Source organism: Struthio camelus, chromosome Z, assembly GCF_040807025.1.
Source record: "Struthio camelus isolate bStrCam1 chromosome Z, bStrCam1.hap1, whole genome shotgun sequence".
NCBI classification, from domain to species: domain Eukaryota; kingdom Metazoa; phylum Chordata; class Aves; order Struthioniformes; family Struthionidae; genus Struthio; species Struthio camelus.
Genome location: NC_090982.1, coordinates 9,691,180 through 9,711,937, shown reverse-complemented (window position 1 = coordinate 9,711,937; position 20,758 = coordinate 9,691,180). Strand labels below are relative to the sequence as shown.

Here is a 20,758-nt window from a genome sequence, read left to right as displayed (position 1 = left end):
GAGAAAAAACTTATTTACTGGGAGGGTAACTGAGCACTGGCACCGGTTGCCCAGAGAGGTTGTGGAGTCTCCTTCCTTGGAGATATTCAAAAGCTGTCTGAACACAATCCTAGTCAACGTGTTCTAGGTGACCTTGCTGGAGCAGAGGGTTTGGAATAGATGATTTCCAGAGGTGCCTTCCAACCTCAACCATTCTGTGATTCAACTAGTTGAAACAGGAATAACTTTTTAAAATGTTCATTTAGTACCGAATTAGCACTTTACCCGTTCTAACTTTCATGGCTTTCATAAGAAAAGCCGCCAGATTATGCTGTAAACCACTATTCACTAAGAAAAAGATTTCAGTTATTTGGAAAAGAAATTACCAGCCAGTGGTTTTACTCTCAAAAGGATGTGACCGATTCATCTACCTTTCAGGCTGAATTTAACTATTTTTATGCAAGCAAAGGTTGGGCAAGTTAGTCTGAATGTAGTCAAAATATCCTTGAAACTAATTAAAACAGTGAAGCACATAAAGATTATGAAAATCAGAAGCTTTTACCAAAAGACTTCACAATTTTGGAACTGTTATGTATTACAAGACAAGGAAGCAACTAATGTCAAAAACAAGGCAGCATAAATAAACGTTTTATCTTACTTGTCAAGGGCTGTGCTGGTAGGCATGCTTCTCCCAAAACCTCGAACACCCATCTGACGAAAGTACGGAATGCAAGACAGATTGGCAGCAATAATTGCCAATGAATCAGATGCATTAACAAAGAAACCGTTTTGGCCAAGGATCATGTAGCGGTCCTGAAGAAAACAAGAAATTCAACAAAGCATCTGAAATCCCATGTTTTGGGGAGAGGTAATGATACACCCTGGGCAGGGAGTAGGAGGGTATTTCTGTTTACTAACAACAGAAAACAGCTTCTGTTCTTCATTGCCTTTTCATTCTCACACACTGTCAGGTCAGAAAGTTATTCCTGTAGCACATTACTGTTTATAATGCTGGTAACAAGACATAAAGAAAAATAAAAACAAACAGAACTTATGATTCAGTACCTCATTTAGATAAAAAAAACTCAGTTTATGATGTTAGCCAAAACTGACTTCACTTAGTTACTGCTTACTATGATTGGTCCCCATCATTTATATATGTCTTTTTTTTTCTGCCCAGGGAGGAGATGTGTTACATCAATACAGGAAAAAATCATGCCAATGTTTAAAAGAATTCTCATTCTGGATTCACATCCTGATGGATTTGCAGTCAGCTGCAGGGACAAGTTATACCATATGTGTCTGATTTATGGATACAAATGCTATCATCTGTGCCTGAAAGTAATATCACCCTCAGCACTGAGGGCTTACTGAAAAGTGAAAAGTTGTACTTACATGTCCCATTTCTGACCTCAGATAAAACAACATCTATGGTAAAACCTTCAGACAGACCAAAATACTTACTCCATCAGCATCAAAAGCAGCGCCAAATCCATACTCTCCACCTCTCATAGCCTCCAGCAAGGCAGCTGCATAAGTTAAATTGGGATCAGGAGGCTGTCCACCAAAATCCTCCAGAGGAATACAGTTTATTGCAGAATTTGCAGGAGCTCCTAATTCATCACACAGGATTTTTCTCACATAAGGTCCCATAACTGAAAAAAAAAAAAAAAAAAAAGAAAGAAATATACCATGCAATTGCAAGAGCATATGCTTGACATTTAGATTTTCACAGCACCATGGAGATTTGATGCAAAACATAACTTCTGGAATTCTATACATCAGTCCTAAAAATAAAAATTATTATTTCACAGAACAGTGTGTGATAGTCCCCAAAATGAATGATCAGTTGACAATTCAGCACCAAAAACATAGTTCCCAGTTAGCGGAGGTGAAAAAGTAATAACTGAATGGAGAAAGATGCAGGTTTCATTTACCCACTATTAGTAAAAGAAATTATCATTTAGGGTTTTAGGACATTAACTTTATTAACAGAAATTAACATTTAGGGAGTTTCCTTATTAAAACCAAAAAGATGCTAATTTATCTGTCTTGGAATGGAAAAGCAGTTTGCTATGTATTAGCAAATAAAGTGAACAGCAGGGGAATACACATTGGAGTAAGCTTGCCTCAGCCTTCTAATTGGTAGTAAATTACAACAGGGTTGTCCACCCAAGAATTTTAACACATTTTAGTTATTGCCAGGTAGATAATAAATAACAACTTTCTTACAACTGACTCTATCCTCTGTCCTTTCACAAATGAATTTTCATTTTAAATAAATCTAATGATCATTTTCTAAATATAAAAATCCATTTCATTTTGGCGTAGGAAAAAAAAGCCTCCTAAACATAGAACATAGAAATGCAGTCACTATGCAACTGTAAGGAACATTGTTCAATCCCACAATCCAGTTCTTTCTTTCTACTGAGAAACTGTAGTGGTAGATCTGTATGAAGTCTGCATTTGTGCATTTGGTGGCTGAAGAGAGACCAGCCAGTCTCTGTCAGTTGACAGAGATCTCTGCATCCCTGAACCAAATGGGAGCAGGTCATTCAGGGGTGAAAAACTCATGAATGCTTGCTTGTTCTTTCTTTCTTTCTCTTTCTCTCTCTTTCTCCCTCTCTCTCTCTCTTCCTCTACTCAAAAATCTTGCTAACTGTACCCTGAGGTTGACCTGTGTGAGAAACTTGTGTTCAAGAAAATGTAGATGCCAATACTGTAAAACACGCAGCACTCAATCATTCAGGTTCTTCTCAAGAGTAGACTCTTCACAAATCATTCTTTTCTATGACAATGGTAAACTATCAATGTCAAATGCATAAAAGCATATTTCAGAGTTGAAAAGCTAAACTAAAATTTGGAAGGTATAGTTTAACCTCATATATATGTGGGCCTCTAATATTCACATATTTCGAACTCTATTGTGGCTAGTGACTCACCTTTGGCTAATGCATACCATCTTGAAAGGCGTTTTGATCTGATGACACGAAGGAAAAGAGGAATCCCAACTGCCTTTGGTAGATTCCTCTAGCACTTAATCACTGTCACCCTTAAAAAGGTGTGCTACATTTCAGTTTAAATTGGTCTGTCTTCAACTTCTCGTTACTGGCTCTTCTAACAGTTTTGTCTGCTGTATAAGCAAATACTCTTGTATACACTACCACATTTATAGTATGACTATTTTTCTGTGAAGATACAAAGTCATAAAGATAATTTTCTAACACCCTGTAAATCAAGCAAGCAAACTCAATCATTTAAATTTCTTCTCATGCAGCACTTTTTCTAACCCCTGAAACAGACTATGGATCTTTTCTACCACCTCTACAATTTTTCAAGATTCTGTGGCACATCTATAATGTGGACATCAGAGCTCTAAACACTCGTTCAGTAATGTTCCCTCCAGTGCTGCACATGACACTGAAACAGTCCCCTCCTTATTGCTCCCCCTTCATAGTTCAAGGACACCATTTGCCCTTTTGCCACAGCCTGGCACTGGGTGCTCATATTGACTGCATGCCCACTATAATCCTTTGAACAGTGAGTGTACTAGATAATAAGCTTTTGTAAAGCTTTTTAAGTCCAACTAGTTTCCTTTATCAGTCTGTGTAATCTCATTAAAGAGCGAAACCTGATTTGTTTGATGACAGTTGTTTTCCATAAAAAAATGTTGAATGAAGTTACTTATATTCTATCCTTAAAATCTTTATATATGGAAATCTTTACTAATTTGTCCATGATTTTGCCCAAGAGTGACGTCAGACTGGCATACATTTCTCCAAGTGACACTGCTTATCGTTTCTGAATATTGGCACAAAATTAGTCCTCTTGCTGTCTTCTATAATTCTTTCTTCCATCCTGCCCCCAGTACACTGAAATTTACTAACAATTAACATCAGTGAGACAGAGGTCTCAGCCAACTCTTTAAGGAATCTTATGTACAACTTATTCAAACTTACTAATCCTGCAGCATTTACCCTTAGCAGAGACTGTCTAGTAACCTTCTGGTTTACTATGCACTGCAACATTCTCCATCATCTTCACATGGTAGGATGACCTCATGCTGCTTGCTTCCAAATGCTGAAAGAAAACATTTATTGGACACATATGCCTTCACTTCTTTTTTATTATGAAAGATCAACATCTTTGCTTAATAAGGGGCCTAATCCATTGTTAAGACTGCCTTTGTTACTAGTCTAATGTTCAAATCTTTTCTTATTAGCTTTAACCTTTCTAAAAAGTCTGACTTTTCCACACTGTACCTTTACTGCAAAACTATTACAGATCCTCACCTCTGTCTGCAATGGTAAAAATTTCTACTTGAGGTTTATGGCATAAAATATTCTTGAAGGATGTTACTGTTGCAGATGGTATAATTTTGCCCTGATAGCAACGTAGGTTCATACCTCCATTCATGGCATCAATCCTTATCTTAATCTGGTTGGGTCCAGTCAGCAAACTTCTGATAGCATTGAAGTCAAAGATACTTCGAAGGAGATTGAGGTAGATATCCACAGAATCAACAATTTCCACTGGAAAAATAAGGTTAAAAAAAGCACTACAGTTGGCGCAAGAGAAAATCTCTCCCCAAGCGCTTTTCAACAACCCATGTACCTGCACTAAAAACAGAGCATGCAGCCTCTGTGTATCATGGATTTCCTCTGAAGCCCACAAAGGCAACATAAAAGACTTCCACTGGTTTCAGTGGGGTTTCTATAAAGTTGTACGTTTTGCATAGATCAACAGTTTGCCTCTTACAGGACTGCAGGCTAACCTAAGCAGATAGTTCTATTTCACTGAAAATAGTCATGAAAATACATTACACCAAAGTGAACTGTTTATTTATCATTCACTGAATTGCTGAACGACTTTTCAAACTAAATAGACTTATTCTCAAAGGATGGAAAATGTCCATGCTGAGACAAGCCCACAGCTTCTATTCTTCTATCTGACAGCAGTATCAATCTGCATTGCTCCATCAGGACAGAAATACACCTTATTCTTTTTATTTTTGGCACCTGGGATATCTGTCTCCAGTTTGCCATCAATCCAGCATTAGACTTTTGTATTTTATATTTTACTGACTTAGAAAAGTTAAGTTCAAATACAACATCTGTTTTTTGCTAATATCTTGCTTATTGGAATTTTGAATGTGTAGAGGCAGACAGCTATAATTTTTCTAGCTCTGTTGGATGTAAAACAAATAAAACTAAAATGAATTAGTGAAAGTCTGTCATAATGAAAGCAGTTACCAAACAACTGTCAACAGCATGGCTTTTCAGTCATCCTGGAACACTTCTTCTGATTAAATTAAAGACCATATGTTATACAAATGTCTTTTTATCTAGTCAAATTAATATCTTGAAATATTTTTAGTTATAAGATAAATTATAACTTAAAATATCAGCCAGTTTTCCTCAGAAACACTGACCTCACCTCAATGTTCTTCTTTAGGATAACATGAAAATGACAGAGACATTTTTTGTGCCTGAGACAAAAGCCTAGAATACATTAGGAAAACACACTTGAATTGAACTGAGCAACAAAAAAAGTTCTCAAAGCTGAAAAACAATCTGCAAAACCTATTTGAAAATGAGTTAATTCTATCATAAATGTTGAAAGTCTCAAAGATTCACTAAAACTATGCGACCACATGGCTTCTAAACCCTAATCCTGAGAATGTTTATGGAGGCTCTAAGCTTTACACACATGAACAAATGCCACAAATTCAGTGGAACTACTCACACATGTTAAGATAGGCATGCCAGCAAAGTGCATGCAGGATTAAAGTCTGAAAATAATTTTAGCTCTTGCAGAATCCAGTGGGTCTGGTTTATTCTCAATTGCTTCAACACCTTTGTAGCCTTGGTTCGCAGGAGTTAGTTCATACAACTGGGTAAGCAGAAGTTTTAAATATGAAAGAATAGAAAGATGGCATCTTAAAATGATTTTGAAATTATTTTCATTCTTTCTGCACTTTCATTCTGCATTCAGACCTGTGTAAACTATACTTATTCATACACTTGTAACCTGATACGTTGCTTCAGCAAGGTTCCCTGGGAGCCATACTGTCCCAGAACTATGTATTCTGGGGAGAGATGGCTCGGAAGTGATTTCTCCTCAGAAAAATATTAAATCAAACCGGCATTATTTTTAATCTACTTTTATCCTAGCTGTTGATTATCTTTTCCTGTTTTCATTTTAAAAAAAAACAGTAGCTGGAGAGATTAAAAAGCTGAAAACAGAAAAATTTAAACTGCAGCACCCATCTATAACTCTGGAGCAGTATCCACACCTGAATTTTCTTTGGTTTTTGGCTTATCAAAAAAATCCAAAAGGACATGTTTCTCTCAGCAAAAAAGATCATTTTTAAGATCTTTAAAATCAAGCAATTTGTTCATCAACATGTATTTTCTCTCAAAAGACAATGTTATATTGGAAAACAAACCAGCTTTAATTCTAGGATAGCAAAAATGAGGAAAAGTTCCAGAGGCCAGAAAGAGCTTTATAGTATTTGAAATATTGACTGGTTTGCTTCTTTTTTTTTTTCTTTCCCTTTTAACTCACCCAGGACAAAATGACAGTGCTAGCTCATTTTAAATCAAGTGTAAGCATAAAACTATTCACATGCTTAAAATTAAACATGTGCTTGAATGCTCTTTTCATATTTGGAGTCACTGGATGTAAACTGACTTCTGCATCCCCCTACATTTCAGAAATGAACTGTTAGCAAAGAATGAATAAGGTGAGACTCTCACCAACTCTTCTGTCAATTAGCCTTTATCTGGGCAAACTCTTCTTAGTCAGAAAGCGCTTATGTTTGGTGTGTAACTACAGCGGGTCTAAGTGCATATATCTGCACAAGTATTTGGGTAAATGGTAAGGTCTGGTGCACTTAAATTCCACGCCTCAGTTTTCTTACGTGCAGAACAAATGCAACGTTTACCTGTACTGCATAGTATTTTGATAACTGGTAGTAAGGCATTCTGAAGAATTAAAGCTCTGTTCAAACAATTACTTGCTATCTTTCTGTAGCAAGTCTAATAATCATAATCAACAGATTATGATTATTATGCATAAAAGCACACACTGATACCTCGGAAAGGTTTGAATTTGTTCTCCAGATCAAATTCTTGTCTTCCTAGGCGAGATAAATCAACTCTGAGATCAGGACAAATGGCATATTCCTCCAAGGTTTTGCTGATTTGATAAATTTTTTCTGAAACAACATCTGGGGCAGGTCCTGGAAGACAAAAGAGAGTGGGGGGGGGTCATTTTTTAAAAAAATGTTCCCCACACTGAAAACAGTATGTTTACTACAGCACTCACCTTTAAAGAATGTAACTTAGCTATTAAATAACAAGTCCAAGCAAAGAACATTAAAGTAAAATATAGTGTTTTATCACAGGGAAACGCAAGCCTAACACATCCTTTGAAAAAATGCAAAATAGAAATACAATGCACTACTGGCATCATTTTAGTTCATAAAAAGTAGATAAACCAATCATTTGCCAGCAAACCTCAACACGTAGGTTAAAGAAAGCTGGTCTTTCAGCAGTTGCTTCTGGGGTTTGGTAGGGCTTTTTGCAAATGCACACATGTGAAGCTGAGATACTTTTGTGTTTCACATAATTTCATTATACTTGCATTATCAGCAAAAAACTGTCTCATCGGTTAGACTGTGTGAGTTTCCTGCAGCTTTTCTCCAGCAGCTTAAGAAAATATATCTTTGTTGGAATTCAAAATGCCTTAATTTCTTAACAAGCAGTTATGACTGGGAACAATTAACGTCATTCAGAAATGGAATTCACATCTTGGTTGTATATTGCTTTTATTATCAAATCCTGCAGATTGGCTATATTTTTAAAAACTTGCTGTCAGTGAAATAAAAGTTGCAGGCTTGAACCAAAGGATTATCTGATGAGCTATGTCATACATTATGCCAGAACTGAGTCTAAATTACAATAGACACCCTTTTTGGCTTTTCTGCCTCTGCGTTATTTATATCGAAGCACACTTCCATCTGAAAAATGACTTCCTGTGTTCTCCCTCACACTCTAACCCAGTGTCTCCATCTTTTTACTACTGACCGCCCACCATCTCTAGTAATGCTACTGTATTCAGGGCAGCTCTGCCATGTAAATTAGGGTGTTACATCTCAGGTACAGTGTACCACATGGTCCAAGAAAATCGTATAAATAACCATCGTTGTTTAAGTCTGCACTATAACAGAGCTGTTTGGCTAGAAAGGAACTTTAACGCATCTATTTCAAACCCATCCAAGGAGTGAGGACAGGTTTCATGAGCTGTAAATCATCCCTGATAGACTGATGTCTTGCCTAGTAATGGTATTTCCAGCGAAGGTCATCCTATAGCCTCCCCTGGCAGCTTCCTCTGGTGACTAACTGTTCTCATACTCCAAAAGGTCTTCTCAATGCTTAACCTATATTTTCTCAGCTGCAACTTAAACCAGTTACTTTCCATTATGTCCTTGTTGACTAGCGTAAATAATTGGTCTTTGTGATCTGTGCTTCAGGAGGGGTTTACCTTTAAAGCTTAATAGCATGCTTAGATTTTCTTTAAAAAGGTAAAATACACAAAAAAAGCCCCACCAACTGTTTCCCATTTATCACAGAGATTTTAGGTGGTATGTGCTGTTTTAAAGTTTATGATGTGCTAATGCATATAATGGTTTGAACCTGGCTGTGGCTCTCTCGCTGTCTGACCTTACACATGCCCCTTAATCTCTCTGCGATTCAAGGCTGTTCTGTTTATAAAATTGCACTAGTTTAACTCTGCACATTTTTCAGTTTAACAAGGGACTTTACTGGGAGCATCCCCTTCTCAAGTTTTCCCACCTTCAAAACAGGGAAGGAAACATCATTTTTAAAAGTAATTTGAGATTTTCAAATGGAAAGCACTCTACAGATGCAAAGTGTATGAGGTTTTAGCAATGATGTCACCGTGCTGTCTCCTACACAGGAAATCCGCAACATTTAACATATATGATGTATGACTTATCTACATGTGTTAATTTGCAGCCTTCAGAAAGCCAGAAATTAGCCAGAAATTATACACAAATTCCTGGAATTACTGTATTTAAAATGGTACAAAGTTCTCTTCAGATAAGCGCAGTTATTTCCTAGGCAAACATGACAAAAATGAGTTATGCTGCTTACAGCACTTCAGAAATTACAGGCTCTAAAATAAATGCCAAGACAAGCAACACAGAAATAGGAGCAAAACAGAGCTCCATCATAGTCATCTTTATAACAGGAACAAACTGTCGCTCTAGCAGCCTAAATAAAATGGCATGAAAATAAGAAGACAAATCTCCTTTTTATAGAAATTCTATTGCTATCACAAAGACCTCAATGAACATTTAATGCTTACTGTAAATACACATGTAAATGAAGACACTCCTATCAGAGAAAAAATAGATATATATACATTCTTCATGGTAGTAACAGGATAACTGAAGAACATATCTGGTTAAAACCACTTGCTATCTTTTTCAACATATTTTCATCATTCTGAGATGCAAGGATGTAATACGTTATTAAAATAACCTACCTCCATTGGCAACCTCAAACTTGACTCCAAACTCTCCTCCAGGTCCTCCTGGACTGTGACTGGCTGTTAGAATAATTCCACCAGCTGCTTTGATCTTTCGGATAATACATGAAACAGCCGGTGTGGATAAAATACCATTCTGGCCAATAACCAGTCTGCCGATCTAGGTGGAAAAGGAAGTCAAAGTACTCTGAATGATACTAAACTTTTAAAAATTAATAAGTAAATAACTACATACACATGCACACACAAACAAGCCAGGTATATATGTACGTGGTAGATGGGATGGGAATTTAAAAGTCCTAGTATGGAACCTATTCTCTTGCAGTGAAACAAACATATATAAGTTGGTATGATCCTCATCTGAAATACTGACAAAAGATGTTGTATCCTGGCCCATTTAACCCCAGTGGCCTGTGTGCTGACAGTAAAGCAAGGGCAGAGACACGCTACCGATTTGTCATGTACCCAAGCACCGCGCTGGGCTGTGATCCTGCTATCAAACATTCCCAGTTATCCCCACAGCCCCAGAGAGCCCCTCAGATATCAATATAATTTAGGGTTAGGGGCTGACTGTAAGGATGCAGTTGCAGTGGCATAAAGGAGTTCAGCAAGCAACTTCTTTCACTGTGCTCTTTTCAGAGCAATCAGGGAGATCACAACATACTAGGACCTGCAGACTGTGCGAGTCATGTTTCTGCAACCCAGACACCGTTGGATGTCCTGCCCTGTAGAAAATCATGCTCCTTTTTCAGTCATGGGCCGTTCTTTGGCTATTCCAGATGAAGAGGGTGTGTGTCCCAGGCCAGAGCCGAGCAGGGGAAGTTCCCACCATTCTTAAAGTATAACAAGCTTTCAGGTGCTGTTATTAAACACTGACTCAGTGTGTTTGGTATTATGTGCAGTTCCACTGCAAGGTTCCAATTTCAAAACCTTGCCTTCATCGCCTACACAGATACTACAGTTTCAGCTCAACATAAATAATGTGAGAGATGGCCAAAAATTTATTTACAGAGAAATATGAAAGAGCTCTAGTCCCTGGGAAACAGGCAGATTAAAAAATTAAAAAAGCAAGGGGAGGTTAGTGTCACAGGTGGTAAGTGAGGCAGCTGCATACAAAGCTTAAAAGGATATTGCCAACCAGGTTTTTTTAATAGCCTCACTGAAAAAAAAATATATATATATATTAGTCAGTACCCTTTTGGGAAGGAAAAAAAAAACCCCAGAGATTCACATTTCCCATCAAGAAGTAGAATGGGAATTCAACCTCAGATCTCCTTCTCCAGTTTAAGGAAGGTTTGATAGCTCTACTATTGGCCTGGAAGAGCAATAGCACAGGAGATGTCACTACTTGCCTCCTTTGTAGGAAGATCTGTTCTTTCATAAACAGAGGACCTTCTTCAGGGTTCAGATTTAGTGTGAGGCCCCAACAAGATACAGAAAGGGCAAGTAATTTCAGAAAAACAAAGGATTAATAATTTATTAATTCAGCCTACTCTTGTGAACTATTTTAGTAAAAAAGAAAGACATACATTGAAATGATCACTATCTAAAGTAAGCACAAGTTACTTCTTTCCTAAGCCTCACAAAGCACAGAATTATGATTTGCCACTTTTCTTTCATTGGCAATTATGAAATTATAAAAATATATATATTATAAAAATAATAATTTTTTAAAAAAAGTTTTTTAGTGTTCAGAACAATACATTCTATTAACTGAGATTTCTATCTCAAGATCTGATAAGATGATGTGTTTATTTACGTTGTTCTCTCTTCACAGTTTTATGAAGATAGTTTTGATGGCTACAGATTTTTGCTAGAAAACAGGAAAGATACCAAAATCATAAATATACTTTATAGAAAATCTTCCAGGTTCACTTGATTTGCTCTTACTACTGATTGGAAATGTTTGTTTCACAGCCTTTTCTTCTCCCAAGTGGAGACAATTTTGAAGGGAGTGAAAAAAACAAATTTAAGAAACCAAAAAGTTTGGTTTCTCATTTTTCTATAGGAATGAAATTTGTTCTCCGGGCAAAATAAATATCCTACTGAGGGAAAAAAAGCAATTCACCAGGAACCAAATGTTGCAGGTATTATTTTAAAGTAGTCCTTCCCCTGACATGGTCAATTAGTAAGTGTGCAGTTTAACACAGTTAAAACATATACTATACCACCTGAATTTAATTTCTGCCTGAGTGGTATTGAACAATTTTATTCTCTATTCCGGTCTAATACATTCAGCATTACAGTTGCATAATCCTAAGATTGAATGGGTAGCAGCAACACCATCTCCCCTATTGTAGTACGTGATGGAAGTATCACATAAATACCTCTGGTTATCTGTGTTATGAAGAGAGCCAGTGATTACAGTTTTCCCTCAAGAACAGATTAAATGTTATGCTTGTAGACTGCGGCAACATTTATTTGTGTGAGACTCCATGCCACGCTGACATTTTAAATTGCATCTCCTGCCTTCCCATTCTTGTTTGTCATTTCATTCACAAAACAAAACTGACATCTTTCTTAGTGATTAAATTACTTTGTACCTATTTAATGCTTTTCCCAACTTTTAAAACACTTTGAGATCTCCAAATGCTACATACACATTTTCATTATTCAACTGCTTGGAATAGTAAACTGCTTCAAAAATACTTTCTATATAACCCTATATGTTACCACAGAAATGCAATCCTGGCATTGTGGAATAGGGAAGCTATTTTTTCATAGCAAGGGAGCTTTCACTTCATGTGAGCTGACTTTTGACAGACACACTTTTGCCTCAGAAAATGGGTAGCGTAAAACTCCATCCATCAGGAGATACACTGAAATCACTAGGAGCTCAAACATATGCTCTAAGGCGCATTTGGAGTCAAGTTCAAGAAAGAAAATTTTCCACTAGCCACATTACTTACTGCTTTATTTAAGCCAGCACCATGTAAATAATTTGAAAGAGAAATAAAGAAAGTTTTTTCAAATTGTTTTGCATGTGAGCGTGTCCTTTTATGGCTCCTTTTCAGTCCATGAAGCAGCTTTTGGACAACATGCCATTTCTTGCAAGACTGTTATATTAGTGTTGTCACTTAACCACTATTGCCAAATTGTACTGAGACACTAGAAAATATATAGACCACTGGAAAAGACTTTAACAAACTTTCTTCTAGTCTATGCAACAGTTTACTCATGTACCTTTATTTTAGGACATGAGGAAAAAAAACACGTGTTTGTTTTGATTCTTCTCCCTTCCCTTTCAAAACAATGAAGCATGTAGAAAAGCTAAGGCAATGACTCAGTCTCCCAAATACAGCTGTCAGAAAGGGGTGCCAGCTTTTAAACAGTATCATATATGCCTAAGCAAAAGGAAGATCACAGGAATTACATTTTGCGAAGCACATGAAAACAATAACACTGAATCTATCAAGGTACTGAAATACAAATGTATTTAAATTTGCCTACAGGGTAAAGTATATGCATACATTTTCTTTTGTACTTCTCAGTGAGATTTATACTTTGCCTTTAGGCACACAGAAACTAACCTTTTTTCAGTAAGCAAAATACTTAGCATCATTCAGAATGCATAAATTACCTGGCAACACCTCCTTTTTGTTGCCTTTCTTTATCTCTTTCTTTTTTTTGCCTGTTGAACTGATGTCACACGAGCCAATTTTCTCATTTCTCTGGATGTCCAGAAAACATTCAGTAACATGAACAAGAGTAATTTGCTTCTCCTTCAGTATTTGTCACAAGGCAAACAGTAGTATATTTCTATACTACTTGGAAACACTACATGCGACACTAATTTCTGTACTACGGAAATACTATAATACTTAGTATTCTGCATTAAGGATGCTGAAAGTGAGGCGACATATTCTGATACACAGGTATTTCTGTCACAGTGACTACTGCAAAGACCTTCAAATTATGTGGCCGTCTTGAGTACTTTTATGAAACTCCTTGTAGACACTGCAGAGGTGAGAAGTGTATGCACGGTAGCCCTCTTCCTCCCTTCTCCTCCTCCCTGTGGTAGGAAAGCACCTCCCATTCTCTCTTGGCCTAGCTGCTGCTCATTTTTTTTCAGAATCAAATATTACACTGACATTTAAGTAATTCTGAGTAATGAACTCTCAGATTTACAGACTTTTCACAACCTGGGCTGGAAAAACAACTGACTGGTGTTCATGTACTGATTCACAATTAAAGTTCCACTTTCCTTCTGAAAAGACAGTTTCCTAGCACGGAAAGACTATCTTTGGTATTCAAAACTTGAGTGCCTACAAGATTACAGGCATGTAATGTCCCTTCTAATACTGTGCCCTACGCCATATTCTATCTTGTCACTCTGCTTTTGGTAACAACAGCAGAAAAAAAGATTATGATCCTTAGCAAACTGTTACAGCTGGAAGAATAGATCCCCTAACAAGTACCTTACCGGAACACTTTTGAGCAATGTTACCACGTGCAGCTGTGCATTTTCAGACGTTTCAGTAGATTAACATGGAGTCACCTAACGTTCTTTTTATTTTTCCTAGTAATCTCTCACATGCCTCAGTCAATTAAGCTTGAAAAAACATGAAGCAAGTAGATTATATCCTGGGCAGCATGGGGCTATGCCTTCCTATCTTTTGCTATAGTATCCTGGACTGTGTGTCATGCCCAACTTAGAAGCAAATATATCAGTTATACAGGTGCGGGGAGGGAGAGCAAGATTTGCATGGAAGATCATGGCAAATAAAAATAACACTGTATCATAAAGAGCACAACTGGAAAACAACCATGGCAGCTGACTGGTAACCTTGCCATCTCAAACCCCTACAGCACTACTAGCAACACTGCTATGTCATCTCTCCAGGATATTACTGTGACTTTGCATAGGCAGAGAGTACGGAGCATCAATTCGTCTCTTTCTTATATGCCCCTGAGACCCAGGCATATCAGCTAACCATTTAAACCTGTCATAAACATTGCACCAAAAATAAGGCAGCATGTCTAGCTGATGGGTCTAACAGCACGCTTGCATTTAATTTCTGGTAGAACTGCACTTAACAGGTGATGGAGCTGTTTGCCTCAGTTCTTTCTGACATTAGGATACAAGGACATGACTTCTGAGAGCACAGAGGTGGCAAGGGAGACTTAGGGCCTCAGTTGCTCTCCTACCAACTCAATTTGCAAAACTGCATGCTGCCATACGGAGTAGCACAGGGCCTCTGCCTGGCTTTCCTTCCTGCCCAGCTCACGTAGTCCCTTTGTCAGTTGTGAATGTTTGCCACAGTCCCGGCCATTCATGCCACAGAAGGGCCGCCACTGGTTGGCCACTTTCAGGCAACCCATCCCTGTTTTGGGGAATGGAACAATTCAGTGAAGCACATGCTGACTACTGTTGCATAGCACACACCAGCCTCTAGCTGCTGCCAACAGTGGAAGCCTACACAAGCTGTAGCTGTGGAGAGTGAACCTGCAACTCCGGTTTGGAGGGTGTCAGCAGGAGAGCCTGAAGATGAGAGGAAGGCGGGCAGGGGGCCTTGTCTCATTCCTTATACTGGGACTGACATCAACTCTGTGGGCTGTTACGAAGGGAGAATATGGGGTGAGTCACAGAACTAGGACAAGGGGAACCCAGTGAAAGGAAGGGCAACGCATTTAGAGATGATAATAGAAAAATCCCTCTTATTTCTATACTCAAGCACTCCTGTCCTTACACCAGAGGATTCACTCTCCCAGACGGAGATGCGAGTTGAGTTTACCAGCACGATTTGGCTGTCACCGCTGTGGAACTCCAGTGTGGTCAAAGGTTTTGAATACAACTTCAAGGCATCCACATATTTCAGTTGATCCTGTCTAGGTCAGCTCACTTTTTTTCCCTGGGATACTGGCTAAGCTCCTTTCCATGAGATCCCCCTCATCCTCAGGAGGTGCTCTTGCCCTAAGGAGTATTCCCTTTCTCTCCCCCTACTTCTATGGTACAGTGATAAACAACGCCTTCAGGGTGGTTTAGACACCTTACCAGAGGACATGGTAAGAGTCTGAGATTAAAGCATATAATTAGTATTCACCAAAAAAAAGTGAAGCTTGTAGGTTTACAGTGCACTTTAGAGAAAAGGGAGTGAGGAGGAGCATGGTGAGGATGGCAGAGAAGGAATGGATCATTACTATGTGGAAAGCAGAAGTCATTTCAATCTCAGTATCACCCTGCCAGCCAGCCTCCTGCACTTGTAAGGATTGTGTCATTAGTAAATGAATCATGCTTGAATTCAGATATCTGTGAGAACTGAGCAGAAAAGCTTGTTTCTTGGCTTCAGAAAACACAAAGGAGAAACTATGTTTCCAAGAAATTTGCAGTAACTTAGGAAAGTGGAAGCACTAATCCAGCAAGCTGCCAGAAGTCTGTCACACTGGAAATCTCATGAGGTCAAAGAGACCTCCGGGTCTGGAGGGGGAGCAGAACAAAATGGGGAATGAGACAGCAGAAGCAAGAAGGAGGCAAGCAGGCAAGCGGGCAGGAAAACCGCTCGGGAAGGAGTCCTGAATAGAGCATATCTGGCTGACGGATCCCTGGTCTTCTAAACCCTAAGCCTCTTGTCTTCCTGAGCACATCCAGTCCTTGTGGTCATCTTGTGGCTGTAATTCCCTCTACACTTCATGTTGGTACGCAAAGGCAGGAGGCGACCTCAGTAACTGTAGAGAAGCTCTTGCTGAAGAGCTCTTGCTTTAGCTGGTGCTGCGCATAATCCTGCCTGGCCAACACATGGTTGTAGCAGAGATGATTTCTTCACCAACAGCTACTTCAGGAAAGTTACGACAGAGTAACACTTCTCTCTGTGTCTCTTCCTATATTCCTTCATAATTCCCACGCACGTTTGCCTGGCACCCCTCCGCTCGCCACTGCTCTGTGTCCACCCGTAAGGGTCCCTGTAGCTGTGCAAGAAAATGCTACGTTATCCCGGCCGGGCTGTCCCTATAGCCTTGCTCGCATCCCATGCTGCACGAACTTTTTCCATCTTGCCCCAAGCCCCTGTACGAATGGCAAGTTTACAAAAGCTACCCGTTAGTAGCACGGCAAATCTTTCTGAAGTCTCCGATTATGTTTGGAAGTCTTGGCTTGGTGAGAATGTGCTTTAGAAACAAACCAAATATGCTCATTATTTATGTCAGGCAGGCTAATCTACATTGCTAATATTTAATGGTAAATCAGCAGGGAAAATTTATAACCCAGCATTTTGTTTCGAAGTGAGGAGGGCTTTTGGCTATAAAATAGGACTGAATTTGAAGAATGGAGGTTTTGAGGAAAAAAAGAAAAAAGTAACTTCACTAAAATAACTACTATAAAAGTGCTGTCACTTTTTAACTCTGCTTTAAGGAGAAACTTCAAGGCAACATTAGCCAGTATTTCCAGCTTTTTAGCTTTACGTATGTGCACATACCAACAAAAATAAAATTAAGTTTTTTTTCCCTAGGATTTGTTATATTATTTTACAATTGCACAGAAAACTATAACCCACCTGCTCAGAGAAATACGCGTCAGTGTTGTCTTTTCTCGTTTAATTAAGTGAACAACAGAGAAGAAACTATTATTTTCCTAAGACGCCGCAATAATTTGGAAATTCTCTCGTTCGAATAATACCATTTCCCTTGAATATTTTTAAAAAAAAAAAAAAATCATCGGTAGTAAGCACACAGCTGGTGTCACCCGTTTCCCTTATTTTTAATTCTTCTACTGTCTCTCCTGCGGATTCAGACGCGTTCCCCAGGGCAAGACCAGGTGTGGAAGAGCGTGTGCGCTCTGCTGAGGTTGTCAAGACCCCCCCCGCGCTACGTGTAAATAAAATCAGCCGTGTCCAAGCCCAGCGGCACAGCCTACAGGACACAACTCGGCGGCGTTAGGCTGACGCGGGCACCGGGCTGGCAGGCCGCCGCATCACAGCCCGACCCGCCGGTTCCCCGTACTGTTATCCGCCCATTCAGCGCTACCCGGCTTCTCGCATGACAAAAACCGATCGGATTTACCACTTAAAATGTGGTAAATCCGCGCCCGATTGCTCCCGCTTTCGCTGCCTTCCCCCCCCACCCCCCCCTCCCCACCCCGGCCCCGTCGCGACGCCAGCACGAAGCCAAGAGGAGCATCCGCCGAGCCGCGGCGGGGCCGGGGGAGCGGGCAGGGCAGGGCAGGGCAGGGCAGGGCAGGGCAGCGCGGCCGTTGGCGGCCGTTGGCGCGGCGCGTGAGGGGGCCGCGCGCGCGGCACCGCGGCGGGAAAGCGCCGTGAGGCGACGGCCGCCAGGCGACGGCGGGAGGGCGGGGGTGGAGAGAAGAGGGATGTCGCTTACCCCGTTGGCCGCGGCCATTTGGACGATGATCTCGATGGCCGTCTTGCTGAAGTACCTGCCGTCGCTGCCCACCACCATGGTGCAGCCCTGGCGGTCGCGCAGGTCGACGGAGGAGAGGAGGCTCTGCACGAAGTTGGGCAGGTAGTTGCGCTGGCTCTCGAAGAGCCCCGTGGGCCGCCGCAGCCCCCCGCCGCCCGTCGGCCGCTGGTCCTCGTAAGGCGCCGTCTGCACCGTCAGCACCGGGATGGGGCTCCGCTCCATGGCCAGGCGCCGCCGTCGCCCTGCGCCGCCCGCCCGGCTGCGGCTCCGCTGAGGCGCGGCAGCCTCACATGGGGCGGGGGGGGGGGGGGAAGAGCTGTGGCGCGGCCGGCGGTGCGCAGCCGTCAGGGGCGTCGCGGCGACTGCGGCTGGCCGCGGGGTCGGGCTGCCTGACGGCCGGCCCCCACCGGGCCAGGGCCGGGGGAGGCCGGGCGGGCGCCGCCCCTTCCCCCGCCGGCGCCTCGGCGTGCGCCAGGTCGCCCGGCGCTTGCCAGACCCTCTGCCATCAACCCCGGCCAAAAATAACCCCGGAGAGCGAAGCCGAGAATTGTGGGCTCCTGCCAGCCGTGTAACTGGAGGCTGGCGGGGTGAGGCAGAGCGGGCATGACACACTTGCTCGCGGGGATCACGCTCTTGTCAGCGCTGCAGCCGTCCCCGCCGACCCCGCTGGCTGCCGCCCGGCCCGGCCGGCGGGAGCGCCGCCGCCCCGCGCACCTCCGCGCTGTGTTGCCGGGAGCAGCCGGCCGTCGCTCCTCTGGGCTCGCACGGCCCGGCCGCGGCCGTGAGGAGCACCCGCAGACCCTGCGGAATCGCTTGCCACGCTGGAGTGAGAGAAGGAGGTGACGCTGCCCTTGCTTCGCCGGCAAGAAAGAAAGTCGAGGAACGGGGGATTAAGAAGGGAACTGGTTCTTCCCCCAGTAAAACTTCAGCGAGGGGAATGGATTTTTTTTTTTTTTTTTCTACACAAGGGCCATTGCTCAGAGACAACTTGAGTAGTAAGCAAGCTTACAAGGTGGGCCGGGGGGGTGTCACAGCAGAAGCTGAGAGCGAGGGAGGGTCTGATCTGATAGGAAGTCATGCTAGTTTCCATCTTACTCCCTGTGTGGCGGAGCAACAGTCTGAGGTGTTTCGCCTTCGAAAAAGTGGAAAGTATTATATACTTCATAGGGATGCGATCAGACTCCGTACATTGACGTGTGTGTTCGTTCTGCTTAAATTAAATGCAGAGCTGGTAGCACTGACTATTGTAAAGATACCTGACATTTCCTAGTATAAACTCTGTTTACAGATGCTTATGACTGTCAAACATCAGCTGAAATTTTCCATCCAAATGCTTGCTTCACCCTAGGTCTACACAACAATATTTTGCCAGGACAACTCTGCTGGCTGCAGAGCTGGAAAAAAAATAGTCATGCAACCTAAATGTCATTCTTCCACTTACAAAATCCCTGCTATAGATATGCACTTGTGCAAACAACAGGTAATTTCATAGCTCAGTGTGTTCACTTTCATGGAGGCATTCACTGGGTCTCTACTGGAAGAGTCTGCTCATGCACCGCTCAGAAACAGGATGGTCTATCATGGCTCAACAAGACAAGATAGTAGCTGAGCTACAGGAAGGTGACCAGGCCATCATAAAGTAAAATGCTTTTGTCTGTTGTATGGACTAAGTCCTCACCAAGAGTCAGCGAGACTCACCTGATGAATGGTAACTCCCTAAAACCAGAGTAACTCATTCATGCTTCTGGGCTCTATCTGTACAGACTTTTTAGCGGTTCAAAGCAGATAAAGTGTGACAGTTTAAGAGTTGTCCGCTCATCCCTTGGCTGATGACCACTGCCTCCATAACAGAACAGTACACAAGACAAGGCCCAGCAGTTCAGTTTAAACAGACTAATCCACTAGGGCAAATCAGGAAATTTAGCTCTGTTGAAGCAGCAGGCATCTAACAGCAAGAGGGCCGGAAGAGATAGAGCGAATCGGTGACCCTTTCATTGTATTTTGTCAGCCCCCTTAGAACTTAGTTTATCATGGCCTGTCAGCTTGCTTATATATCTATGCTATGTCAGTAAAGCTATTGTTGCAGGGATCTTATTGTGTAGGTGAGCTCTCACACTGTTCTTTCTGTGACAGGGGCTGATTTAATAGTAAATCATTTATGAAAAATGGTTGGAAAAAGTCCTCTCATTAAGGAAAGTCCTAGCATTATCTGACTGAGAAATTCTAGTGCTTCCATGCTTTGGGACAACTGTCCAAGTGGGGCAATAATATATATATATATATTTACAGAGGGTGAAGCACCTGCTTAAGCCTGTGAACTGGATTTTTAATCTGAAATCAGACAAAGAAAAATAACTAAAGTAAAAAAATCTATCTTTGAAATATTTGTTAGAAATGTTAATTCTGCAGAAAATAATCACATTTACAGTTTTCTGTAGTGATTTGGAATGCATTTTAAATAGCAAAAAAAAAGAAGAAAAAAAACCCCACACCTGCAGTATGGAAATGCCATTTCTCTCACAACCTTAATATAAACAGGGCACAGTTATGGATGAGATTATTAGACTAGAAGTAATTTTAGACGCTGCCGGTAATGAAGCCACAGCATATAGGCTGCAATAGTCCAAGCTGAAATGGAATCAGATAACTTGTATCTACCACAGCAACAAATCAACAAGGAAACAGTAACAAAGGTTGAAAGCATTAGAAACAATGAACCATAGGTGACAGGAGCCAAATAATGGAAAACACGGGAGCCAAGTAAGAAGCAAAGTACTAGTCTTCAAAACAGGGAAATGATTGCATTTTTTCTGCAGATAGGGGAAACAGCAGCATTTGGAAGAGAATAAAT

At 41.1% G+C, this 20,758-nt stretch overlaps 1 protein-coding gene across 1 annotated transcript in view; it reads right to left on the bottom strand.

Annotated features, from left to right (window-relative positions):
* The window catches only part of PGM5 (phosphoglucomutase 5), a 74,986-nt gene extending 56,715 nt beyond the window's left edge, over positions 1-18,271 (bottom strand). The window contains exons 1-6 of the mRNA XM_068928257.1: positions 17,869-18,271; positions 9,553-9,715; positions 7,076-7,222; positions 4,386-4,511; positions 1,444-1,634; positions 638-792 (exon numbers count right to left, since the gene is read on the bottom strand). Of these exons, the coding sequence (XP_068784358.1) occupies positions 638-792; positions 1,444-1,634; positions 4,386-4,511; positions 7,076-7,222; positions 9,553-9,715; positions 17,869-18,129 (1,043 nt within the window). The 5' untranslated portion in view covers positions 18,130-18,271. The remainder of the gene's footprint in view (positions 1-637; positions 793-1,443; positions 1,635-4,385; positions 4,512-7,075; positions 7,223-9,552; positions 9,716-17,868) is intronic.
* Positions 18,272-20,758: the final 2,487 nt, after the last annotated feature.